This window comes from Conger conger, chromosome 9 (genome assembly GCF_963514075.1).
Source record: "Conger conger chromosome 9, fConCon1.1, whole genome shotgun sequence".
NCBI classification, from domain to species: domain Eukaryota; kingdom Metazoa; phylum Chordata; class Actinopteri; order Anguilliformes; family Congridae; genus Conger; species Conger conger.
In genome coordinates this window covers 18,596,897-18,622,542 of record NC_083768.1, presented here as the reverse complement: position 1 = coordinate 18,622,542, position 25,646 = coordinate 18,596,897, and the positions used below count along the sequence as shown (strand labels likewise).

Genomic DNA, 25,646 nt, shown 5'->3' with positions numbered 1-25,646 from the left:
TATTGTGAGCCTCAAGTAGCACTTTTTTTCCCCCCTCTTTTACTACTGTGAAAGGCATTTGTCACTTCAGTCCAAACTCAATAAGTAATTGGAGACTACCAGCCAGCATTTCCTTCAGTTTGGTCACCATTAACTGTGAGAGGGTCTTCAACCTCTGCTCTGCTCCCGAGCTTGAGCAATAAAATAAAATGTGAGTAACAGCTGGTAAAAAAAAAAAAAAAAACCTGTCATATGCTAGCTAAGAACGGTCACAACACAATTTTAAGCATTCTTCAGGAAATGTCATTGGATTGTGACCATAGACATACTTAAAGTACGGTCGATATCTGAAAAGGAAGTTCTCAGTTTAGAAAGGACACATTTAAGTAGTAGCTACAGGTTAAGACTGGAATAATTAGCAGACTGACCAAGGGTCCACAGTAACAGGACTGGCTCCTCCCAACAACAGCAACAAGCTCCTCCCACTGATGCACCAGTGTTTCAGAGGCAACCAGTTGTCTTGAGAGTTTAAATGTATTTATTTCATTTTTACAAAGACAATGAATTAATAAACCATAAATGTACGCCTAAGACATGAGAACAAGTATACTTACAGTAGTACAGTATGTGTAACTTCAGAGTTGAGAATGCAATGAAAAAAAAAAAAAGGACACCTTAAAACTAGATTTTATCCACAACATTTTATTTTGGACATTACCATAGCTAGACGCAACTTTTGGAGACAGAATTTCGGTACAGAGTAGTATTGTTCACCTTCTTGGTTTGCATTGTTGCCATTTTATTTGACGTGGAGTGACGTTTGGTCCGATAAACATTGCTCAGATGTAGTGGTTGCTCTCTCCCCCTTGCTGTACCTCAATTGATAACGTAAAATGTACAACACATGCACAGCCATATACCTGGATACATCAGGGTAAGACAACAGTCAAAGAGATCCACATTATCAGTATTATGGTTGGGTTTTTTTATTTTTTATATATACTTTTTTGTTTTGAAACACGCATAACTAATATGGCTATTTTACAGCTATGCACCAAAGGCTCAACACTGCTCCTCTAAATGTAGAGCACAATATTACCATATTTACAACTTTATTTACAAATCTTCTGCTGAGGAGGGGGAGGGTGGAGACACTAAAATACACAAGGGTGGGGGTTATAATTTTCTGTTCAAGGCTGTACATGTTTTAAATATAAAACAAAATATTTATTCATTTACAGATAGCTGCAACACATAGCTTATTGCCAATGCCCTTTAAAATATATTCCTTATTTGTTTCTTCTTTCATGATCGTTTAGTCTGGTTCACCACAGATAACTTAAACCTCACCTGTAAGTGCCCCTTCCCTCCTTCACCAAATGCTCACACCAAGGTTAACATGCGACACTGTCTCTGACTGGTAAATGTAGTTTTGAAGAGCTTGGTGAGTTCTTCTTTCATCACCTAGACATGACCTGGTCATAATCGGACTCCAACCGGACCACCCAAACTGGAACCCAGGTCCCTCGACACCCCGCCCTTCTCGATTTAAAATGTATATATACCATAGAAGACGAGAGTGGAGGCAAAAAGTACAGAAGGAGGCACATGTCCAGTCATAAATTAAATCTCACTGCATAACGGTTGATAAACTCGGATAGTGCAGACGTGAGATCTGCTCATAAACAGGAATGATTACCACATCTAAAGATATACCCTGTTTTAGGAATACAATTATGATTTTCATTTGATTAACCTGTTACACATCTGTTTGTGTACTGAAAAATAGTAAAAACCCACCGGTAAATAAAGACAATTACAACAGGTAGACCTTTGTGTATCAGGCAGTGAAGATAAAAAAAACCCAAAATAAATCTCAACCTGAAACTCTTGATTATATTTTAAAATCGATTCATTTCAATTAAAAAAAAAAAGAAAAGAAAAAGATTGTCAGTGTGCAATATAATTAACTGGCACTTTTCAGACTCCAGTCTCATCCACCAGGTTAAAATGTTGATTTACAGTTTAAAATAATTTTCATAGAAGTATTTGTATTTCTGTTATTTAAATGAGTCATAAGACTTAAGACAGTTTAAGACTGAACAACGAGGGGCTAAAATCAAGATCAGTGCATCTGCTTGTGGCGGAATACGAGTCGTCCAATCCAAGGCCTTCCTGGGGTGATATCACTCTTATTGCTTTGATTGTGTCATCGACTTCTCTTCCTGCCTAATACATTCCACAAATAACGGCTAAAAGACTTTACCCTGGGTTTCAGTTCTTCTCATTCATCAAGCTCAACAACCTTTCACCCAAACTCAAATGACCATCCCTTTAAATGTGATTTCCAGAAGAGAAGGTAGTACCATAAAAGTGCCGATAAAAAAAACCTGAACCTGAATCAACCTAAATAAAGAACAAATGAAAACTAGCAGCATGCACCTCTTTGTGAACTGTAAACCTACCAAACAAAATAGAAAATCCCATCAGACAGGGAGAATTAAGACAAAAGAAGAGTGGGCTTAGGTAACGGTGTGTACAGAGGTTGTTCGTAGCCACTGGAAGAGTGGCGCTGTCGAACAGGAGTTCAGTATGCTACAGATATGGTGGGCAGGCGGGGAGGGAGGGGACCTGTGGTCATATGACCTGACAGCAGCTGGCCTGGCTGGGGGGGCAGAGAAGCCCCTCCTTGGGGCTCCTCTGGATGTTCACAGAGATGGTCTTGTCACTGAGAGGTAGCTGCAGGACCTTGTTTTTCAGGTTCATGCTGTTGGCGCGGGCCAGGTCCAGTTCGTTGAGCGTTGAGGCCGATTGGTCGGGGCCGGACTTGGGGGCGGGACCTCCGAGTCCAGCGGAGGCGAGCAGCGAGACTTTGTCCAGGCTCCCGGTGGAGCCCCCGATGCACATCCTCCATGAGGACCTCTCCTGCACCCGGATGCTGGAGAAGCACTGGGGGTCCATGATGAACCTGCTCAGACCTCCTCCTCCCCCTCCTCCTCCGACCCCACTCCCAGTGCCAGTCCCGCTGCCGCCCCCCGCCAGGTGGTGGAACTGGGAGCTGAGACAGAGGCTCATGAGTTTGAGGCTCTCCACCAGACCGCCGCCGGTCTTGGCCGAGCTGCGGGTGGAGCCCGTCGTGTGGTTGGTGCTCCCGCTGGAGCAGCTGGAGGGGCTGCCTTGTCCTTTGCCGCCTTCTCCTCCTCCCCCACCGCCACCCCCACCTCCTCCACCACCTCCACCTCCACCTCCACCTCCACCCCCTCCTCCCCCAGGGGGACTGCCCTTGTCGGGCCCCGGGTTTCCGCCCTCGCCCGGGGGCTTCCCCTGCCCGCCTCCTCCCCCACCACCCCCAGGGCTCCCTGGGGGCCCCTCGCTGCTGTCCCTCCGGTTCCAGCCGTAGGTGAATCCGGTGTCCTTGTCCAGGCGCCGGCGGTGGCTCTCCGAGTCGTCGTCGCTGGTCTCCGAGCTGGAGCAGCTGGAGCCGCGGCCCTGGCTTTTCCGCCGGTGGTAGCGCTTGTGCGCGGTGCCCGGCGAGGCGATGTTCATCTTCAGCCGGCTCAGCTTGGGCGGCAGGCCCTCGTCCATGTCGAAGTCGTCGTCCGACTCGCCCTCCTCCTCGAAGATCTGGTTGAGCACGGGGGCGCTCTTGCGGGACGTCAGCCGGTTGGTGACGCCGGCCGGCTTGCGGCGGAGCACCACCTGCGCGGGCAGGGGCGCCGGCTCCTGCTCCTCTTCCTCCTCCTCGTCCTCCTCCACGCGGAACAGGCAGGTGCGCTGCTTGCCGGAGGCAGCGGGGGCGGGGGCCTGGGGGGGCTTGAGCGGGTTGGGGGGGGCAGGGGCTTGCAGGGGTGGGGTCAGGGACAGGAGGGAGGGTTCACAGGGCTCCTCTCTCCTCCCCAGGTCGAGCAGGCCTTTGCTGCGGTGGCCGTTGAGAAGGTTCTCGGCACTGCGAGCGGGCGACTGCGGACCCCCGGCGTGAGACATGGAGGGGCCCGCCAGGCTGTCCTCGATGTCCTGGTGCATGTCGATCTTCGTGGGCCAGGACTGCCTGCAAGCACCAGCAACACAAAGGATCAGGTTTTTGCACAGGCACTCCATCCATGACCAAAACAAGAGAGGTACAGCGGTCAAACAACTAACAACATCCAGACAAATACAAAAAATGCTCCCAGTATGGGAATAAATCTGACTCCAGATTACTGACACTAACTTTGTTCACACCCTTTCAAATTTGATCAAGGACCTGATGAGCACTACTTTAACGCTATGTTCTCAAAGCGCAAACTGACTCCAGATCCAGTGGCCAAGTTAATGCATGAATAGAGACGTTCAATGCTTGCCTGGAACGACAATCTTAGACATGAACGTATGGAGCTAAACTAGTCAGTGTCTCTCATCCGCAACATTCCCAGAGCCCATAAACCTCAGCGCTAAGCGATGAATTAGGTTATGAAAGTGCATGGCTGTGTAGGCAGCAGGCAGCCATTTACTTCCTGGAGAAATGAAAGATCTGCAACCCATCTAATGCTCCCAGGCTTGCAGGCAAGCACCCGCCACTACAATTTACTGTAGTGGATTTAAAATGCTATTTATAACAGACACGGTACAGATGCAGGGAAGCAGTGTAAAAGAAGAAGTATCTTTTTTTAAGAAAAAGCTTTCACAAAAACCCATGAACAGATCAGCTCTAGAGCTCCTGATGCTTCTGACGTTGTGATGTTCTCATATCTTTTAAAATCTTTTCAAGGACATGATGTGCACTACTTAACGGCATGTTATCAAAGCGCAAACTAACTCCAGATCCAGTTGACAAGTTAATGCACAAAAAGAGACGTTCATTGCTTATCTGGAAGGACAATCTTAGACATGAACGTATGGAGCTAAACTGGCCTGGGCGTAAGGCCATTGTGACTCACAGCCATGTCCCGCGTATTAATGACCAGGCAACAGATTACACGTGTACAGAAAGCACAAAGGACAACAGCAGGCAGACGGCTGTCAGAGGTTTGTGTCTGGTCGTTTCTTTTCTGAAAGCTGTGTGAAGATTGTTCCACACGGCGGTTCAGATGCAGGTCGCTGCCGATGTTTCAGCGTGAAAATAAAGGTACTGAAAAGCGGCGGTCAGCAGGCTGGAGGCTTCGGTCTCCGAACAGCAGGGATGGCGTGGGGGGTGGGGGGGGGGGCTGGCGACGACACAGAAACAGCGCCGGCGGGATCGATCCCGCCATTCCAATCAAAAAGCTCTTTTCATTTTTCTCGCAACAATAGGTCTACCCAAGGGCTTTGGCAGCACTCTGATCCGAATTAAGGCAGGCTTTATGGCAGAGGTAACCAACCCTGTTCCTAGAGATGCACCCTCCTGCAGGTTTCGCTCCAGCCCTAATTTGGCCATAAATGGAACCACCTACTGATTGGCCAATGGGAATCGAAATACAGAATCAGCTTGCAAGACCTTTCACGCCTGACAAATTCAAGCTGGTCGTTCCCAAGTCAAAAAACTATCAGGAACCTGTAAGCCAGTCGAATCAACTCGGAATGGCATAGCACCTAGTGAGTAGCGTCATTAAGACCTAACTTTTTCTTATGATTTCCTCCCAAGAACAATTGGGAGCCGGCAAGTCGTATAATGTACGCCCGCCTTTCGAGTAAAAACCTACTGCACAGGATGGTAGATCTCCAGCAACAGGGTTGGTTACCAACGCCTTAGGGCATACCTGTGTAGGTTTCCCTAACCACCTGCGAGAGCATGGCTCTAGTCAGTGTCTCTCATCCGCAACACTCCCAGAGCCCATAAACCTCAGCGCTAAGCGCTGAATTAGGTTATGAAAGTACATGGCTGTGTAGGCAGCAGGCAGCCATTTACTTCCTGCAGAAATGAAAGATCTGCAACCCATCTAATGCTCCCAGGCTTGCAGGCAAGCACCCGCCACTACAATTTACTGTAGTGGATTTAAAATGCTATTTATAACAGACACGGTACAGATGCAGGGAAGCGGTGTAAAAGAAGTATCATTTTTATGAGAAAGCTGTCACAAAAACCGATCAACAGATCTGCTCTAGAACTCCTGATGCTGCTAATTTAGTCACTTTCAGACATGATGGCCAGAGTAAAGACCTACACTCCTTCGAAAAAAGTATGAAATATAAAGGTTATAAAAATGGATGTGGAAGCAAACAGATCAGATGCACTTCATGTAACCCCAAATCATCTTGACTGATATGTTTAATGACCGATAAACTGAAAGCATGACCACTGACAGAAAAGCCACCCAGCACCCAGCCATACCAGTTCGATATTTCGCTGTGTTTTCAGCAAAACAAAAAGAACTGATTGTACAAAACATTATTGTACATACTATAATACAAATTCAAAGTGGGCCCAATGGGATACCCTCAGCTGTGTAAACTACATAGCCTGTGCTTCAACCTCATTCAGAGAGTCCCAATGGTCCTCCCGCCTCTATAATTACTACATACCCTTGAGTGCGTTGTCATTGGGGCCATTTAAGAATTCTGGATAAAGAGTCATTAACAGTTTAGCTTAAAAACTATTACAATGCCCTGCAAGGCAGGCCACTGTAGTTACAAAATGGATACAGTGCACTGTAATGTAGTTCAGGTCTAGAAATAGGCTACCAAAAGCTGGAAAAGACAGTACTGAACCAGTGGAGAAGTTCCCCTCAAATCCACAAATGTCACACCGCGGTTAAATACATGCAGATAACTTAGACAGAAAAGTCAGTCATTCTCAAATCTCCAGAAATCAGGTGGCCTAATCCTGGCCAACAGCGCATGGACTTATTTTATTAACATATATATTACGGCTCTAGTTCTTATCCTTTTTAATTACAAGCCTGCGAAGACACCCTTTGTTTCCAACAGGGAGCCCCTGATTCCTGGTCTACTGCCTTCGCCTGGCTGCATGTGCGTCAGTACCTGAACTGGGCTTTGATGTTGCTGGGGCTGGATGACCGGTTTTGAACCTCCTTCTCCTGCTTCTCTCTGAGGATCCTCTCGGCCAGCAGGAAGTACGTCGCAGTGATGTGGTTGTACTTGTTTGTTTCCAGAGCCCTGGAAAGAAAAATAATTTGTGGTGAAGTGGTGTGTTTAGGCATCACATTCTCTGAACAAACCATATCTCAGAGGTAACCTACATTGTTACTGAAAGACTGTGGATGAACAGGCTTTTGGGATAGCCTTTATTCTTCCTTGTCATTGCAATGTGAAGCACGTTTCCCAGTTCCTCTGCCAGACAAAAGAACCACCACGAGTGAAGTTCAGAACTCAGTCATAGGCTTCAGGAGTAATACTTTAATGAACCAACAAACGGAAGAAGCCAGGCCAAGATGTGTTTCCCAAAAAATAGGGAGGAGGACAAGAAGAGCAGCTAATCTGCTGAAACAAATGCGGAAGAAAACCAAATACAATCCTCTGGTACAATTTCACAGTTCGCATGCTTATCTGAATCATCTTCACAGCATTGGTGGGAGAAAACTAAAACTATTACCGAGGGCTCTTCGTAAACAGCCTGTTCCTATTAACTTTCCTGAAAGTGGTGATGCACTTCAGAAACAACTGCTTATTCATGCACTGCAGGACTCGAGAATGGGCTGAGGCGATTGAAGCGAATGCGTGATTTACGGTCTCTTTCCTCCTTCTTCGGCCGACATGCCTGGGTCGTTTCCCAAAGGCAGGTTAATGTTTCTAGCTCGCTGTGAGCGTGGGGGGAACTACTGAACGCCGTTACCATGGGGTATCAAAGGGAAGAAGAGAAGACCTTGTCTCCAAAACCTTCAATCCAACCTCATATAATACTAATAATTATTATTTTTCTTATTATCATCATTATTAGCCTCATATAAACCAGCAGGATGACATATGAATAATTTCACTTGGAAAAGCCCCTGACTGGACAGAAGACGCAAGGATGGAAGCACTGTGTTTTGGAACTGTACATGTAACTAGGATTACTGGTTCGAATCCCTGTGGGAGAACATGTTTGAATACTCAAATATGTAATACCTCACTGTACAAGTCAACTGGGGAAACTCTTTATAGGACCAGTAACAGTAAACCTTACATTTACATATTAAGCTTTCATTGCATTGAAACGAAAGCAAATTTTCATGTTCATTTCATATGCCTTGACATTTACATCAGTTACACAGGATACACAAATACGTCCCACTGGGGATTCAAACTAGGAACTATTTTGTCACAAGTGCCTTCAGCAATGACAGCTCCTTAACCGATGTTGTTCCTCCACTAAGTCCCGCTAACACAGGGTAAAGACGGGGCAGGTTAGGGTTCTTACTCGATGATGGCTTCACGGTCGGCGATGTCCCCCAGCACCATGCGTTGGATGATCCCGTTGTGCTCCTCCTCGGACAGATTCTTGTGGGAGACGAGCGGGGTGTTGTACTTGGTGGCGGGGGAGGGGTCCACGCCCTGCAGCCAGGCATGGTTCTCGATCTCCTCCAGAGAGGCCCGGCGCTTGGGGTCCCGCTGCAGCATGCGGTTTATCAGGCTGGAGGGCGAGGGCAGAGGCAATCAAAGTAGTTAGGGAATGCAAGTGATTGGGGGGTTGCTAGATGTAGACCACTAGTTTGGGAATTTGTCCTCGTCACCAGGGTTACTACCCCTTTAGAATAGTATCATGAAACATTTAATGAGCACAGTGAGTCAGCATCTCAGTTACATAACCGGTCTGAAGCATGACACCTTCGACATCACAGTCGACCCCCCCCCCGTCAGTACGTGACATGTTGCACATTCAAATATACAAGGAATGTCAATGCTGTCAGATTTAAATATCCAGTGCTTTCAATTTGGCTTACACACCCTAAGGGTCACCCAAGGAGAAATCCGACTCCACCATTAAATCCCTGCACCGAGCAGTCAAGTACAGGAAGTCATAGGTTTCTCTCTGCAAATTGTTACAAAGCTACATGAACAATATGAGGAAAATAATAAATTGTGTGCACAAAAGCTGCCTTGTCTAATTAAGTCCGTTATTCCATATTATGACTACAATGCACATAAATTGAAGAGGCCACAGTCCACAGTGTCAACTAAAAATAGCCACTTTCAGCAACAAGTGGATGTTCTTCCAGTCTTCCAGCAGTAATATCCAATCAAGCCAATCCACTTTACCCAACCGTTAGCAGTCAACCGACTCACAAGCGCCAACGATAACAACCCGGTCATTACCTCTGTCAGTTCATTCTAAGGCTGCAGTAATTGCATGGTCTCTCAGCTTCTGGTTAAAGACAGTCGAGTGTTTTTCTCACAACCTTTGGAAAGGGTGCTTTTTACCCCCCCCCAACCCCCGTCAGCCTCCTGCTTTTCGTCAGGATCTCCTTAGAAACGAAAATAAGCAGCTTGACAGACGAGTGCAAGTACACCCCCCCCCCCACCCAACCCCCCCCAGCTCCAGCTGGGAGCCGAAATTAAACGACAGCTTCTTCAGTTTGTGGCATGTGGGAACTGACATGGCGTTGCATCAAAGCGCTTTACCGCTTTTTCCATCGCCGAGAGAACTCAGCAGGCTAGCTCGAGGAGTGGTTCAAAGAGGCGGCAACTGCCCACATAACTACACCCTCCCCGAGCCGCCAAGCAGAAAACATCACCGGATGTTCGGATGGCAGACACCCTGACGCGGTGCTCGTTACGGCAGCGGTCCTCGTCAATAACATGACAATTCACATGAGCTTATGCTCCATCAGAAAAACATTCACCAGGGAAGAAATAATGAACAATTGACGGGGATATGGTAATATTTCTACATTGTTGTGTTCTTCGTTACTATGCACCTCTTAGGGCAGGGCTGTCAAACTCAGGAACGGTCTGCAGTTATTTGCGGTTCCTTTCAATCAGCAGCCAATTAAGGCCTTGAGAACAAGGCATGCGGAATCTTTAGCCAACCAATGACTTTGATTAATCACTGGTGCTGAAATGCACCAAAAAGCAGCAGACACTGCAGTCCTCCAGGACAGGATTCTGAGACCTGTGCGTTAGCATATGTATGGCAGTGAAACACACTGACGGCAAAAGTCAACTAAGCAAGTAAACAGCAGACAAAATACTGGCAAGTTATCAGATCTACACCACGAAGCAGATGTAAATATTTCCAAAACCATAGCGAGTCCAGATTTAAACATAGTGCCCTACTGCAAACTTTGCCGTTTTTGGTGGCATTTACATGAACGGTGTAGCAAACAATCTCTCGCTCCACACGCAACTTGAAGCATAGGAAAAGACAGAAAAGGGGCTATGAAACGTGTGTGTGTACAATCCTCATCTTCAATGTAAAAGCACACCTCCAAGTTTTACCAACCAAACTCTATTTTTCCATTTGGTATTTTATTAGCCATGACCGCTACTGGTTACATCATGGTCATCAACAGGTGGTTGAAGCAATGCCTTCTATAAAAACGGCTGTCCATAATAGAAATGTGTTCCTAGTAGAAATAGGCTGTGCCTTCGATTCAAGTTGGGAAGAAGCATATCTAACAAAACAATTAAAGTACCAGCCTTTATTATTACATTATTATAACTGAACTAGGTTATAAGTGTCAGCTCCTAGTTTTCAGAAGTTTAGGCCATGTCCACAGGCTAGATGTCTAAGATGTCTAAGATGACTAAGATGACTAAGATGACTAAGATGTCTAAGATTTGGCTGGCTAAATGGAGAGCCAAATGACTAGCAAAGTATTGCCCAGTCTCCTCCATTGTAGGCAGTTGCAGTATATGGAGAGGATGTTGTTTCTTGTACTCATAATTTTTCTTGCTGGAGCAATTACAAATGTTCTCAGAAAATACTGATATCTGGGATTTTCATGCACAACCGTCTCCAGAGTTTGGGCCAGACTAGTCAAACCTGACAGGAAAGTGACGGTAACACAAATAACCACACATTACAGTGGTATGCAGAAGAGCATCTCTGAACACGCAACTCATCAAACCTTTAAGTGAAGAGGCTACAGCAGCAGAAAACCAATAAGTCAAAAAATAAGTTATACATATCCAATAAAGTGCTCACTACTCACGACTCAGTAGCCCCTATGATGTATTTTATCAATGTGGACCTAAATAATGAATTAAAATGTGTGCGAGTGCACACCGGTAGACGGTGTGCATGTCACTGCACAGATTTGCTTTTGCACAAAGTTTGTTACTGACCAAATTTGAACCGTTATGTTATGAGCTATTCACTCTAGTTATTGAAATGAACGTATTGTTCCCCATGCGCAGTTTGTGAATTTGAGGAGGGGAGAAGGGTTCAGGGTCTGGGTCTCCTGTCAGCGCTCACAAAGCAGGCCCGGTCAGAGAGAGGCCCCTATGGACCGGCACACCAGCCTATCTGCACAATGACAGAGCAGATAAGGAGCGTCTGTGTTTTTTAATAACCGGCCCGTCAGCACTCATTACACGCCAGGCGCTGACCGGCTGCAGAGCCCACGCACTCCGCATTTAAAACCGGACTTGCATCCGCCCGAACCTGAGCTCAACCATTTCCCCTCTCCTAACAGAGACGACTGACAGCGGTGCGATGACTCGTGCGGATTGTCACCGGTCAGGACTCGTCACCGGCACGGTGGTGAGGGGTCGCAGGCTTCCATGCTCGCGAGAAACAGGCTGCCATGTCGAAATGTACTGACCGATGAATGGTGTTCACTGAACGAAGGTATTTGAGAAATGCCGAAATATCATACCAGCATGATGACAGGGAGCTGGTTGTGGTAACCACTGCTGATGTCACTAGAATGATCCAAGTCATACAATAGCCCAGGCACTCAGTGGTGAGACAGTAGAGCTTCTACCTACTTGCCAGAGACTAATTTTACCCTACAATTTCACTCAGCCAGGTATTCATAGTACAATTTTCTCTGCTCAGCCCAACATTTCCAAGATGTTGCAGCTTTGGTTGAATTTTAACATGGAGTGGACCCACAGAACCATTCTGTGGATAGGCCACAACATTCATTTATACTTATATTTTCGGTAAGAAAATTGTCATCATACTGGAAAAAAGCCATTTGAAGTAAAAGACCTCCAGACCACATTACTTGGTTTCTCAGTCAACAACCCCCAACATGACCCCCTAAGTTCACTGAAGCAGTGGTGTGCCCCCAGTGGCAGGTCTCGGCAGTACACCAGTCTTGGACAGCCGCAGTGTCTGCTTGTTCTTATAACCCATGGTTCATTCACATCATTGATTGGCAAAATAATCCACACGCCTTCATTGGCAGCTGACAGAAAAGAAAACACAAAAACCTGCAGACACTGCAGCCCTTGAGAATTCAGTCCGACACCCAGGCGACAGTACATCTCTACTGCCCTAAAGGGGGCAGTAACCACAGCAACCCTGGAGGCCCTCATGTGGCAGGAGTGGAGGGGAAGCCAAGCTGACGAGGCAGTAAGATTCTTGTGTAATAAAAGGGAGGGATTAATACTGAAATACCCCTCCCCAAAGGAGCCAAGCTTACAGGAAGAGCACTCATTAACATGCGCATATGTAAGTAATGAGCATCTCCTTGCCTGAAAGAAAGGAAGACAGTCTAGTCGGGTGAACCCGCCCATGACCCCGCCATTGATGGCTCTATTATCGACATGCCATTAGCCAGACATGAGACGTGCCGCCATTCCGGAAAGAGCAAGCCCGACAGGAAACTTCCAAAAAGGACAAGAAGCAAAGGTCTGACGTCGGTCTGAATAGCTGTCCTCTGTTCTAAATTTCCCCTGAAGCGCAGTGGAGATGCCATTTTGTTTGTTATGAGACGGTCGGGGTCTGAATCGACCAAGCATGCCACGTGCCACGCCAGCATGGAATTCCGGTCAGGAAACGACCTTCGACGGACCACCCGCCCCGGGCTCTTATCGGTCCCACAATCGCTGGCGCGATAGAGGGATGGAAAGAATGCATTATGGATCCCGCGCGGACCGCCACCGGCGTCGCACGGTGGGAGAGAGACCATCCGCACCAACCGGGGGAGAGCGGGAGGGATCGCTCCGAGGGAGGACCGCTGGAGCAAAGCAAGCTCTCTCCACAGGACCGCTCTGCCCACCGCACTGAGGCTCCGGTTTAAATTTTCATTAGACGACATCCTACCGTCAACAACAGAAACAGCAGCTCCGTGCTGGAACATTCCTGGGGAATTCAGCACAAGGGTGGTGCATTAACCGCACTGAATTATTAAGGCTTGCAAGCAAATCCATTTTCATTAAGTAGAGTGCTCTGCAATGAACTGGGCGTGCATTTGCATATTCGAACAAATTTAGGAAACGTAAATCCAACACGCCAGACAACCGAGGGGGGAGAGAAAGAGGAAAAACTAAAATATATCTGAAGAAAGCAAATAATGAGCCCTTGAGAATTTGCATCTCAGCTTTCGCGAGGGACAAAGTCTCTTCGCAGCAGCAAGAAAGAAATGTTTTGGGGGTATACATCAAAGCAGCTCTCCTCTAATTGGCTGTTAAGTAGGCTGACCTTCAAGCAGCTCTTCGCTGACTGGCTACTATGGTTGGTGCTTTGAAGCAACTCTTCCCTGATTGGCTCCAGGGGAGAAATCAGAAGAGACTCCACCGAGCTCAGTAACAAACAGCTCCTGGGCCTCCATTGGGAATGTTCACAGTGCAGAGAGAGGTCAAACGCTTGCCAACTGCCAATTAGCAAAATACCCATAACCACCCACAACAGGACCCGGTTCCCCAGAGAATAGTACACAAAACACAGGCGTTTATACATATTTTCATGCTTTGGAACTCAATTTTCCCAGAGTACAGTTCAGCATCAGTTCACATCACTGGTATCGCTAGTGTACGGTAATGTGAATCATCAATATCAATGAAAGCCAGCCCTGAATGCTATGAAATTATTGGATTTATGAATGTTTTGGAAAAGAAAGGACCACCTCTAATACACTGCACTATGGGAGGAAAAAATAAAACATGAAACCATCACACAACAGCGCACACAGACGGCGTTGATGGATCATCACCCCAGCGGTTCAGCGGTTGACAGCAGCAGCTCTCAGTAAGTGCTGGCGTGCGCCAACATGAACGTGCAGAGCCATAATGGAGGGCTGCAGCCAGCTCAACACTGAAAAATAAGGAAACCAGGGCCTCGCCAAAGCACTGACCTGGAAAACCGCTGATGAGATGCTCCCGACGCTGACTGTACACTTCCATCAAACTCGCTGAGTTACGCTTCGACGCCAAGAAGACATGACGTGTAGAAAAACGGTTTTCGATATACATTCCACTGTGAGATTAACCAAATAGGCCCAAGTCCTTATCTTTGTTGTAGCCTTAGCACTTGAAATTGTACTTCCCACTAGGGTGTTTTGCCCCCTGTCCCTGGTCATGGGTATGCGCTTTGCACTTTGCTGTACGTCGCTCTGGATAAGAATGTCTGCCAAATGCCAATAACGTAATGTAATGTAATGTGACAGGCGCTCAATGGCTGGATTCAAGCCCTTAAAATTAAAAATGACAAAAATCACAACTGATGAAAAATAGCTTGAGGGTAGGAGTGGCAAGGCCGGGCTGTATGAAGGAATCCATCAGCAGGCCGTGCGGCTGAAGCTCAGGACGGCCTCCTGCAGAACGGCAGGTTGAGGTGGCAGGGGTCCGGCTGTCTCCGTCAGACTCACAGCATGCAGGAATCACTGCAGGCTCTCCCACTCCACTGTGGCTCTCACCAGGGCTGTCATGATCATGACATTTTAGTCTACGATTATTTGTCAAGCAAATAATGAAATCCTTAATCGCAATTGTCTTTCTTTTTTTTTTCTTTCATTTTATGCCTCTATTATAGTATAAGCCTAAAATAGTGTAATAATACATATCCACCTTATGAAGAAGAGACATGTATTGCTTTGTAAATTATTGCTTAGTAAGTTTCTTTGTAGTTGTTGTGTAAACAAAAAAATAATAAATAATAATACCTTAAAAATGAGTAACTTCAATATACAAAGCCTATTACTGAAAAATACAAATAAATGATTGAAAATGACAGGTACCAATAATCAAAACAAACAATGTACTATGGGCAAAACAGGCCATATCATTGTCATACAAAAAATAAATCCGTAACCACCGCCAATCCTGCTCCTCATCAATACGGTCGTTGGCAATTGTTCTAGCCTAATAGTTTGCGCACGCAATCTATGTTTCATTTCTCGCTCTGCAGCACAAAGGTTGATTGGTTTATTATTTATATAGCTATCCTGAAGGCTTGCATAACCCAACAAAGTGGTTCAAGACAGTTAGATTAATGTAGAACAACGTTTGATTTTACTGACGACGGCCAACTGACAACAGCCAACTGAGGGGCCAACTGAGGGGCCAACTGAGGGGCCAACTGAGGCATATGAACAGGCCCACGGTGTCAAAACACCAAGAAAGTCTCTGCAGTTGTCGAGGAACCAAATATGAAATGCAGCGCTGCTCTGACAAAGGAGTCTTCCGCCAGAACACATCAGACTCAGCCATTTTGAGCCACTTTCCATTTGAGCCAATCAGAGGTAACAACCAGGCCCTTCGTTACATCCCAGCCCCTCCAAATGAGCCCGGAGACGGGTGGCACACGTACTCCCGCCTATCATGTCAATCATAATCAGAGATTCAGCGTCCAGACGGATGCAGTCTGACTGATGCCCTCTTTAATTTCACGGAGGGCCTTCAAACACCTCCACGGGGTCTACCACGGAAACGGCGCCGGAGAAAAGTAATGTCACGTCCAGACAGCGTAAATATAAAACTGTCTGTCACGCGCTAACCAGACGCAGGCCGCTGCGGATCTCGGACGCACCGACAACCCGTCGCCGGGGTGACCGCGAGACGAAGAGAGACAAACACAAAGAGCCTGTCTCGCAGGCGGTGAAACTAAACAGAAACGGTGGGCCGGGAACAGCGCGTGGCGGTCGGCGACGTTCCAGAGTTTTCCGGGCTGTTATGGCGTCCCATCCCTTTCCATAAATCCGGCAGGGTTTAATGTGCCCGGGCTAAGCTGGTGATCTGTGCACTGCTGAAGGCTTTCATAAATTTGCTGGATGGAGATAAAGACCTGATGGCGCTCTTCCAAAGCCAGCCCGTGCTTCAGGCACGAGGTCTTAAAAGGAACCGAAATAGGACGAGGTGCGCTCTCGCTTGTCTCCACCTCCCCCTCTGCCCCCGATTACATAACCGAGGGCTGGGCCTTTAAAGCTCTGACCATGACCCCTACCTCCACAATGAAAAGTACAACCATTGACAGATCCCTCCCTCAACAATCAAAAGAACAACCATTGACAGACCCCTACCTCAACAATGAAAAGAACAACCATTGACAGACCCCTACCTCCACAATGAAAAAAACAACCATTGACAGACCCCTACCTCAACAATGAAAAAAACAACCATTGACAGACCCCTACCTCAACAATGAAAAGAACAACTATTGACAGACCCCTACCTCAACAATGAAAAGAACAACCATTGACAGATTCAAGTCAAGGGCAGCAAAATTTTTTACTTTATGGTAATGGAGACAGGCATTCATCCTGGTTTTCCTCGGTAATGTTTCATAGAGTCCTTGCGGTGGTGTAAACCCTCAGGGATATCAGAAAGTGCAAGTTATAAAATCATTACCCAATGCTAATTACAATGAACCAACACAATAACCAATAGCCCGCCTTCGATGTACAAATCACTAAATTGAATGGAAGCTGTTGCACGGAAAATTCAATACGTGCTCTTTAGCTCTACAGCTCTACGGCTCTACAGTTAATGAGCAGCACTCCATAAAGACCCGGGACGGCCTGAATATGGGCCCGGTGGCCTGAAACAGCGTGAGCAACGCGAGCAGCCTGAGAGAGAGGTGACCCTGAATTAAAGAGCTTTGTTCAAATGGATTGGCCTTTCGGAAAGAACCGGAGACCGTGCCCTGCTAATGCATGCAATGCTCTGCTCATGTAAACAACCGAGTGAGTGAAATGATTGAGCATCGTTCCCCCTCGCCCCAGAACCTTCAAGAGCGTGGGCAATATGTACACATCAGATGGGTTCGGGCCAAAGCCTGTGGCATTTAGCATTTTAAAGGTTATATTTATGGTATTCCGAACAGGATAAAAAAAACAGAAGGGATGTATTTGAACAGAAGGGCTTGTTTTCCAGGAATTCCCAGATGGGACATTATTGTGCTTCACTTGGATGTGGGAGAAGCACTATGTGTGTGAAAGTTGAAAGGTAAATACTGGCTTCGCAAATGAACCCCATGGGATGGAAACTCCCTAGCGACCGGGATTGTGTGCAGTGGTATAAATGTGTGTCTTTGTGTGTGCAACCCTGTGCATGCATGCATGTATGTATATGTCCATATGTATATGGGGCAGCCTGTAGCGTAGTGGTTAAGGTAAATGACTGGGACACGCAAGGTTGGCGGTTCGATTCCCGGTGTAGCCACAATAAGATCCGCACAGCCGTTGGGCCCTTGAGCAAAGCCTTTAACCCTGCATTGCTCCAGGGGAGGACCGTCTCCTGCTTAGTCGAATCAACTGTACGTCGCTCTGGATAAGAGCATCTGCCAAATGCCAATAATGTAATAATGTAATGTGCGACTGCAATCGTTTGCGATTGAGTATAGGCGTTGAGTGTTTTCTTGCATGTCCTATGTACTGTATGTGTGTGATTTTGAATGAAGAATGAGTGTGTTTGTGCGAGTGGATTGGCTTACTCTTTGCAGGCCAGAGACACGTGTGTGGGTACGGTGTATTTGCAGTCCATGATCATGGTCAGTGTCTCACTGTCATTGGCTTCCTGGAAAGGTGGCTGCCCACAAACCAGCATGAAGAGGATCACCCCCAGGCTCCAGATATCTGCAGAGAGAGAAGGGAAGAAATGGAGCTTGAATAAAAGCAGAAAATCAAAAAGTACAGTCCTCCAGTTTCCCATAATGCACTGCAAGTCCACTACGGTTTTGGTGACAACAGAAAAGAAAACGGCCCTCGTATAACATCCTGTCAGTGACTCCAAAGTCTGGCAGTGAGTATGTTACAGATGGTTACTGAAGACTGCGGACAAATACAGCCTTTGCTATATTTAGTGGGCTGTGATATGGAAATTCTGGGACTGATATGAATAGCTCCTATTTGACTGGCCATTTTGCCCTGCTTTACATTACAGGACTAATGGCAGTGGAAACTGCAACCAATTTTCCCACATTCATGTAAAATGTAGATAAACACAAAAAATATAGCTAATATTTATTTGTAGACATTAGGCTAGCAATGCATGTTTACAATAATTCCTGTGATCAATTCATTTTAATGTTAACAAATGAATCATTTGACGCTATATAGCCCGCCGACCGATTAAAATGCGAGCAAAGCAAGAGACTCCAGGCTTTGTGACTTGTTGTGTTTTTTTCACCAAAATTCAAAACCATCACCCAAAATGTGGAAGCACAGAACAATATTGTGTGGCTGTAAAATTTTGAGGAAAAGGCAATGTAATCAACATGGTTCAGAGAATTTAACGCCTCTTCCATCTGCCTGCTACACTTCAATTGTCTATTAAAACATTACAGATGTAGCCCAAGGATAGTCGTCATGTGTGTAATAAACAAAAAACGCTTTGTCACAGCTACAAAACTTTATTGCAACCATCCTACTGATATGTCATTAGTTAAACCGCCAACAGGGCAACTGCAAAGCAAATAAAACATACAGGTAAACATCTTGCCTAGGCACTTGAAATAACTCCTGAGGGGTGATCCAAAAGGAAATCAACAAAGCGGTCAGTTATAGGCTAAGACTTTAAATAAAAAATCCAGTATTATATTGAAAACATAGAAATTTTCAAAAAGCCAAAAAGCCGCAGTGTGCCTTACAGCATGGCACAGATTTAAAAACCTGGATTTGCATTTTTACCTTTTTGCCAAGAAACCTGAGGCTAGCGACAGAGCTAACATCACAAACCCACAAAAGGATATTGTTACAGTTGCTTCTGCTATTGAATGTTCAAAGTGAAACTGTTCCTTTATGGTCAGCGGTCTGAAGTTAGTTTCACATGGTCACGGATCATAATGCCGTTGAAATGGTTCATTATCGGAGATTCAAGAACATAGAAGATGTCAAGGGAATGACATCTTCAGCCACTGACTTGAGTCAATAGCCCACTCTGTAACCACACAGGAGTCCTGTGTAATTGTGACAGGACTCGAGTCCTATTCAGCTTATTTTGCCAGAATACCATAGCTGATCTTTAGAAAACAATGATAAAATACAATTTGCTGATATCACAACAAAAATATCAATGATGGAGAGTTTGATCTATGATGGGTCCCGATTCAGAACAGTGACAGTTCTGGGATTGTGTTCCCTCTCACTGGGTCTGCCTACATTTCTACGATGACTGCAAATGCCAGTACCCAGATGTAAAGTGGATGTCCAAGCCCATATAGGCAGGTTAGAATATAAAGCTCCATCAGGCGGACTATTTAATTCATTACATTTTGACATGACGTTGTGAACGTGACATTTTAATTTAAAGCATCAGCTGTGCATGAAACGCACTGCCTCCCTGATGTACACATGCTGCATCGGCAGATCGCTTGGCAATTCTGCTTACTCTCCCATACCCAAACGCTCGCTTTGGGTCGACCAATGACGACAGGACCCTGATATTATCGCGCACTCCAAATGACTGATGATTAGCCATTCTGCTGATGCCTCCATCCGAAGCGACTTGCAGTTGATTTACAGTAAGCAGCGGACAGCCCGACCCGCCTCTACGCCGAGAGGAGACGGGAATGTGCCCGGGCACGCCTGTCCCCTCAGGCCGGGCTGTCATCGCGTCCATGACAACCGCCGGCGCTCTGCAGCTGATTCCGCCCAGCGGCTGGAACCGGTCAGACCGATCAGGCCAACCAATCAAACCCGGAGAGGAGAGACAGCGACAAACGCAGGAGATGGCCTCCGCTCGCTGCCCTGCAATCGAGGGCCGAGCCGTTCCCATGGAGACACGTGGCTTTACTCCTAAATCGCTCGAGCTGCAAGGCTATGAAAAGAGCTTAAGCCATTACTGGGGCAATTACGGACAATTATAGGACGGTCTATGCTGGGAAAACTGAAAAGCTATGCTGAGAGAATTCACACTGGAAGTCATCCTAGCATGGTCAAAAATAAATGTTGCTTGCTCTGGGAGAATTATCTACAGAAAGCACGGTGGTCAAGGCCAGGGTATTGGTGAAGTTCCGAGACCATTTCACCATGGTAAAAATAGGAATCGGGTAAAACCAACCCTCTCTGTTCTGAAGGACATGACTGAAGGCACATGGGGTTGGATTTTCAATTAACAGTAAAAACCTCAGGCTTTCAATGCTACCAACATTGACCTGACCAGCTCTAAATCTGTGACAAGGCAAAGTATTACATTTACACCACGTAGAAAGTGAAAACCACTGATAGCATACAGGTGTAGCCTCTTATCAGCTGGACGGAGATTATTTAGTTGTGTTCCCGACTGTTGAACTCTTAACTCTTCCTGCTAAGACGCTGAATCAATGTTTCAGCTAAAATCCACCTGAAGAAAGCTTTAATTTAAATGCAACAATAAACAATTTCAATATTGCCTGAATAATGCTTTGTCTTTGAAAATGGAACTTGATCTCAACAGGTCAGTGTCCTGGGAAACCTTTAAATACATGTCAAGAAGATAAACTAACAGGCTGAATAAAAACAAAGACTCAACTCCCTCGTATTTAAAGTAAAACATACGATTCCCCCCCATCACCACCCTGCCCCTCATCACTGTCTATATGTCTACCCACGCAGTCAACACTGAATACAGAGACAGACCACAAGTCAGATAAACTGCAAACCGCTCTGTATGCTTGCTTTGCTAAACCCTCAGGGGGCTGTACCCTCACCCGGGATGTGAACCCATGCCCCACCGCTGCATAGACCAGGGCGCCTCACCAGCACCTCACAGCCTCGTCATTAATGACGCAGATGAAATCGTTCCAGAGCTTACCCTGCCATTTCCAAACAAATTAAACTGCAGGTTTGACTGCTGTTACTGCTCCCGGGGTGGAAGGGGGGGGAGGGGGGGGTGAGTGTTGTTGGAGTTGACAGATTAGCGCTGGCTGCCTTGAGGGAGCGGTCCCAAGCCTTCTCCTCCGATTCCGTCCCAGCATGCCGCGGGGTAGGGGGCTGCTCAACACATTCCCAGCTCGTTCACGCACCAGAGAGCAGCGCTCATGAAATATTCATCGCCGGAGTGGGGAGGGCTGCACCGCTCACGGTGCGCGGTGAAGGCTGGGCGTCTCCTTCCACAGTCTGGGTCATGTGACCGCAGGAGGCGGGCCCTGCGACCTCCCGCAGAGGCGATTCGCCGTCTGAATCCTCCTGAGAGCAGAGTGGCAGTCAGACAGGAGTATGGACTCTGACGGCAGTAGAGGTGAGCTTGCAGTCTCTCTGCTCTCGAGCTCGGCTCCTCAGGGAGCCTCATCTCATGCCAGGCTGAGCCACGGGCAAAGCGGCTGCCATTCCTAGCGCCTGCAGCACTACTGCCCCCAGGGCGGCGCTAGAGCTCCCGCACGCCCCCTCCCACCGGCACAATATTAGCCTGCCGCTTAATCGCACCGACTCTCCCGTTTAACGCACCGACAACCCCCCACCACTTCACTCAACACTGAAATCCTGTCAGCCTGAAACAGCATGGCCCTACCCTTCTCGTACCCGGGCGAGGCTTTACACAAACGTACGCAGGGTGGACAAAATGGCGCTGCGTGCCAATAACTCATAACTCCCAGGCAGGAAATGGACGACGTTAACAAGATCCTAATTAATGGGGTGCGAACACCCCTCTGAGAGTGATGGCTGCCGTGGTCCACAGATGTTTGCCATGACCGCGGGGGGAAGGGCGGTCAGCAGATTACAGCTGTGTCAAGGCGGAATTCTCCGACCACTACATTACATTACATTACATTAATGGCATTTGGCAGGCGCTCTTATCCAGAGCGACGTACACTTGATTAGACTAAGCAGGAAACAGACATCCCCTGGAGCAATGCAGGGTCAAGGGCCCAACAGCTGTGTGGATCTTATTGTGGCTACACCGGGGATTGAACCATCAACCTTGCGGGTCCCAGTCATTTACCTTAACCGCTACACTACAGGCCGCAGCCGACCAGCGGTCATGACCGGCGTGGTCGGGAGGTAAGGAGCCCACCCCACCTCAGCGCACTTTTTTCTGTCCCCTAAATCACAGGCCCGAAACGGCACACAACCACGCTTCACATCCTGGTGGGAGGTGTAAGAGACGAACCAAATTAAAAAGGAGTTAGTTTTATAAATAAGGAACAGCTGAGAAGTGAGAATGAAATCATTCTTTTCCTCCTTAGCAACCCTTTGCAAGAACAACAAAACATTTTTTGGAAATTATAGCCTCTCTTTCCATCTGCTCAACAAAAACATAACATAAAAAAAAAGTCTGACTCAAAACCCATTTCCTGTCCACGTGTTAATGCCTGACCTGGGAAATCCCAGTGGCAGCCTTCCATCACTTTCTGAAAATCGGACACATTAGAGGAATTAAATATCGCAGTGTGCAGGCCGCTGCCCTCAACCGACAGGATTACCATCTGAGAGCTCAGCCCGGCCCCCGGCTCAGACCACGGGCCCCAGGCAGGCAGCAGTGGCCCTGCAGGCCTGGTTCTGTTGAGGGCGGCAGGCAGACACTGACCCACTTTCCCACCCAGCTGCTGTGAAGCACCGCTGCCCCACTCCCTGACACCCACAGATGGCTGACTGGGATCGAAAATAAAACAACAACCCATTCCATTAAGAGTATGCCACGCTGTCCAATTCACTTACCATGCTCCTCCTAAGTGCAGACTTACGGTTCAATATTTAGTGCTTTTTGGTGATGGTCTTGTACAGAAGAGGGCTAGGACCCCAAAGCCTTGCGAGCAAACTGATAGCCCACACTGTTAGGCCTTTCTTCCTCACCTCAGTGTCTACATCAGTGTGTGGGGACACCGTCAAGAGCTTCACCTCTGACTTTTGGGTACTGAGAAACTAATGAGTGTGAATGAGAAAGCAATGCAAAGCCCGTCAGGTGGATGAGGACACAACCAACACAACATCATTCAATATGGGAACATCCGAGCACAGGCATCACAACACCAGTACCGACATCGCATCAAAATATCATCACAACCACAAAACCGACATCACTACGTCAACATCATAAAATCACAACATCAAAGCATCGAAATCAGAAAACCAATGTCACAAAATCCAAACATCAACATCGCTACATCAAAACGTCAACATCATAACACCAACACCAACATTACAAGATCATAACATCAAAGCCAATACAACACAATCAATACCACATCATTAAAACATCAGTATCAGAACAATGAACCAACATCACTGTCAAAATCAACATCAACATCATAGCATGAAAACATCAACAGAACAGTAACATCAACTTCTACACCACTACTACCTCACCATATACAAGTGCCAAAAACCACTGTATTGTACAACAAAATAGGGCATTAATTGTGATTACTACAAAATAACACTCACAGAATTACACACTGCGCAACATTAGTGAAGGGCACAAAAGGCCTATCGTAGGGACAGCGGTGCTAGAGTGGGAGAACTCATATTAGCCTTTATTAGGCTGATGAAGCCTCCAAGAACCAATGCCAAAGACACTCATTTGCAAACAAACTGGGGAAGAGGAAGCAAACCTGTGACTACCAAGCAGGGCATTACCATGTCAATGGGAAATTGCAGACACCTGGACACATGCAATATTTACCTACAAAAAGAGCAGGGTGGTTTATATTCATCGGGGAGAACACCAGGACAGGAAGCACTTTACCCGCAGATATTAAGGAAATGTGCAGCACGGGTTGCTGCTAGTGCTAATGCTTCTCTCTCCCTCTCTCTCCCTATAACGTGCACAGGACAGGCGGCACTGTGAAGCAGAGGTGCCAGGGCTCTGCATCCGACACCACATTAAACCCTGAAACACGAGCGCTGGAGAAGGTTGAGTAAGCGGCAGCGTGTGAAGCCGCAGCCAGGTCCGGTCCTGCGCGGATAAATAAAGTGCAAAACGCAATCGGGAAGGCCCGGCGGGAGGCCAGCAGTAATGCAAACCCATTTCACGAACGCGGCCGACACGCAAAAAGTCTCCGGGGAGGCTGACGTCAGCAGAATATTTGTATGGAATGCGTCTTCCGAGGAACGGCGTGGGGAGCTCGTGCCAAACTCCAGCGTCAGCCCCCGGAGATGGAGGCGCAACGCTGGCGCCACACTGCGCAGGAATGCTAGCTCAAGCCCAGCTGCCAGAGTCACGTTAGCACACGTGCTACATTTCTCTCCCCTGTTCAGTCAAAATACTGTCAAATTCCTACACGGAATGTATGAACAGGAGTACTATACGGAACATACAAAAATACGATTTGTGTACTGTGTGATGAACGATGAATGGTACGTCTCGAGGAAAAACCAGCGATGTATCACTAAATCATGCATATACTGGTGGCCGATACCTTGCAAAGCTATGACAGAATGACCCTACATTACATTGAATCATTTAAATACCACTTTCCCTGCACTACCATGATGTAACAGTAAAGGCAGAACAATGAGTGCCAATTCTGCAACAGATAACAGATTGGAATTTGACTGATTGTTATTATTTTAGTGATAAAAGCAACGTCTATGGAGAATAATACTGTTGCCATCAGCAGAAATAGAGGCAATGTACACTCCTTTCAATATATACTTTTTCAATCGCTCACATTAGCATATTGAGGGATATTTATGTTTTAAGCAACACTGTGTGATCACTGAGGGACACAGCTACTGAGGTCAAACGTTTTACAGTCAGGCATAGAAATGATGCAATCCTTCTAGACAAAGTACAGTAAACAGTCTTAAGCATGGGCCAGGACTCCCCAGCAGTCCTCATGAAATCAATGGTGCATACGATGCACATAATGACCACACTGACGGAAAACATCGGCCTACATCGAGGCGGATGGTTCTTAGTAAAACACATTAATTATCCAAACCCTAATTGCTCATTCGTGCTCCGAACGTTAATGGCATGTTGATTTTTACACTCAGCCAAGATTAATGACAATAAAACATTATTTAGACCATACAAACACAGAGCAGATAATGAAGAAAATACCAACCACGGGGCAAAAAAGGAAAAGGCAAGAAATATAGGCGAAGCAGAACTGCATTCACTATCCAAACAGAAATAGCATGCGTTGTATAATATATTCAAGCTGTAACATCTGCATATATTTTACAAAACAAGACCACAAGGAAAATGTAACCATGTTCTGGATATTTTCAATAACTACAACCAAATGTGGCAGATTCCTTCCTTGGAGGGCCTGGAAAGACAAGAAAAGACGTGATAAAAGCAGAAATGTATTTTGGATGCCATCAGATGCTGGTTATTATCAGCTCCTGGCAGGGGGTGCGGGGGGCGGAAGAGAGGCTTGGAGATTTTTATTCCTGTTTATCATCACGCTTATTGTTATTCTGCATAATGGCTTCAGGGAGAAAGCAGCGCGCTTCTTACGCTTCGTGAGATTACAATGACCCGTATTATAAAAGCTCCCTTGTTCAAATTAACCTAAA

General features: G+C 46.7%; 1 protein-coding gene across 2 annotated transcripts in view; it reads right to left on the bottom strand.

The window, feature by feature from the left end:
* Positions 1-661: 661 nt before the first annotated feature.
* LOC133136897 (SNF-related serine/threonine-protein kinase-like) overlaps positions 662-25,646 on the bottom strand; it is a 38,196-nt gene continuing 13,211 nt past the window's right edge. For both annotated transcript variants that reach the window (XM_061254758.1, XM_061254759.1), the window contains exons 3-6: positions 17,696-17,837; positions 8,294-8,506; positions 6,916-7,050; positions 662-4,027 (exon numbers count right to left, since the gene is read on the bottom strand). In XM_061254758.1, coding sequence (XP_061110742.1) covers positions 2,617-4,027; positions 6,916-7,050; positions 8,294-8,506; positions 17,696-17,837 — 1,901 coding nt within the window. In that variant the 3' untranslated portion in view covers positions 662-2,616. The remainder of the gene's footprint in view (positions 4,028-6,915; positions 7,051-8,293; positions 8,507-17,695; positions 17,838-25,646) is intronic.